Genomic DNA, 2,002 nt, shown 5'->3' on the forward strand with positions numbered 1-2,002 from the left:
TATTGTAAAATTTCTTGCCCAGCAAATCCGGACGGGGGGGGCTGTTCTTATCTGCTGTGCCAGGCCCGTTGTCTCCAACTTCTGGATCTGGTTCAGGGCAGAAAAGGGAGAGAAATAGGGCCCGGGCACTTTCGGCTTAGGGGGGGGCCCTCATAATTAGTGGTGCAGAATTGACTCACCAGTGGGCTCCGAACCCTCGTAGGCCTTTTTACATTTCTGCCAGGTGGCCAGTCCAGCCCTGATCTGCTTGCACCAAGAGCAAGACTGGGATGCATGGCTGAACTCAGGGAAGCTGACACGAAGAGGATAAATGTGACAGTAGTACTGGGCCCTGAGAGAGAGAGGGCCCCCAGAATTTGGTCCCCATTGAATTGTATGTAGTGTTTTTAGGGGGATAAGTTTGTGCTGGATGGACCCAGCCAAAGTTGTCAGCACAGCCCTGCTGGATGAATGGCTGAACTGGTCCAATAACCAACATGTCCCTTGTTGCACATCTCCAAAGCCAAGTTACTGTCCTCAAAAGGGATAATCCTTGACCACTGAATGGCCTTTTATTTGGCTTGAGGTGGGTTAGCCAAAAGCCTTGGTGGAGTTAGTAATTCCACCATACAAAATTTAGGAATAAATAAGTAATAAGATGCGATTTCATCAATTCATAAATGAATAATGACGACAACGCTCCACTATAAAATTGCCTGTGTGTTTTTGGCAAACGAAATGCCAGTTGACAACTTGAACAGTTTCTTTGTTACCATTAGTGGACAGCAGAACGTCACTTCAAAGTTTACAGGCGTGATATTTCAATTGAGTGCACTGGGGCGCCGCCAGGGCGCACGCGCGTTTAATCCATTTGTGATAGTTTTCATTATGGCAGTGATTCTGCGTGCATTTGATTTAGCCTACGTTATCTAAGATGTATGAATGTGGAAAATCCACGACCCGTAGCAAGATATCACATACATCCCATTCATCTGAGGCAACTGGATATGCCAAATGAAACCTGGCCACGGATAACTGCAGTGTTTTTTTCCTCTGGCGATAAAAGTTAATTAGACTTTATATGCACAATAAATAACCCCTTTGAAACACTTAGGTACCGTTACGTGGTGTGCGCTTTTATTTACAGCGTTTAAAATGCTGGGGCAGTTCCACGTCTGGTTGAGTTTCAAAGGGCATGCGTGGGTACTGAAGATCACTGAATTCACCCAATTCCACTCAGTTGCTCAGCCGATGAAGGAGGGAATGGTCGTTAGCGACCCGGTCTGATGTTCGTCTTTTACTCTATTCTGCTATACTACCAAAGTTACTTAAAATATTTCCGGATATATATTCAAGTGATATTTAAACTAACTGATTATCTTTTAAAAATGCGTAACCGCTTGTCATAGCTGTTTCATCAGGTATTTCGCCCTATTATAACTTGGCGACATTACGACTGTAAAGATTCCAGCAAGAGGACGTATAGGAGAATGTTTTTAAACCAGCTTTTGCATGGTGTTGCCCAAGCTCGGTAACGTGGGCTAGCCTACATTCCATGATAAACTCAGACACGTGAAAGCACGTATCTGCTCCTGGAATAATTTTATACCTGCCCATATCCAAATCACAATGGACCTTTTGGGATTGTACCTGTTTCAACTCGTTTTCGTTGGTAAGCACACATTCTTTTTTTTTTACTTCAATAATATGTTTTGTCTGAAAATGTTTTCTTCGTCGTCAGTAAAAATGCACTTTTCCACATAGTAACTGCTACTGAGGGGAAACGGTGGTTATTAAATAACCACCTTTATTATTGTATGCCAGTCTGTGTTAGAACGGTGTCTGTCGTCGGAATGTCAAAAGTGTTGGAGGTGGACAAAAACTTGCGGTGCATGTGTCCGCATGTGTCGTTTCGATTCATTTTACAGGAAAGCGTGTGCCCACTGCGGTCTGCTATGCGCACTAGGCATGCTGAACATGTCAGGGTCAGTGTATACGTGTTGCATTACAACTGGTGATGATG

The 2,002-nt window shown here is 44.0% G+C and overlaps 1 protein-coding gene across 1 annotated transcript in view; it reads left to right on the forward strand.

The window, feature by feature from the left end:
• The first annotated feature begins 1,501 nt into the window (after positions 1-1,501).
• Positions 1,502-2,002, forward strand: part of gfra4b (GDNF family receptor alpha 4b) — a 105,871-nt gene continuing 105,370 nt past the window's right edge. Inside the window, exon 1 of the mRNA XM_063189933.1 lies at positions 1,502-1,651. Coding sequence (XP_063046003.1) covers positions 1,609-1,651 — 43 coding nt within the window. The 5' untranslated portion in view covers positions 1,502-1,608. The remainder of the gene's footprint in view (positions 1,652-2,002) is intronic.

Source organism: Engraulis encrasicolus, chromosome 23 (assembly GCF_034702125.1).
Source record: "Engraulis encrasicolus isolate BLACKSEA-1 chromosome 23, IST_EnEncr_1.0, whole genome shotgun sequence".
Classification (NCBI taxonomy): Eukaryota; Metazoa; Chordata; class Actinopteri; order Clupeiformes; family Engraulidae; genus Engraulis; species Engraulis encrasicolus.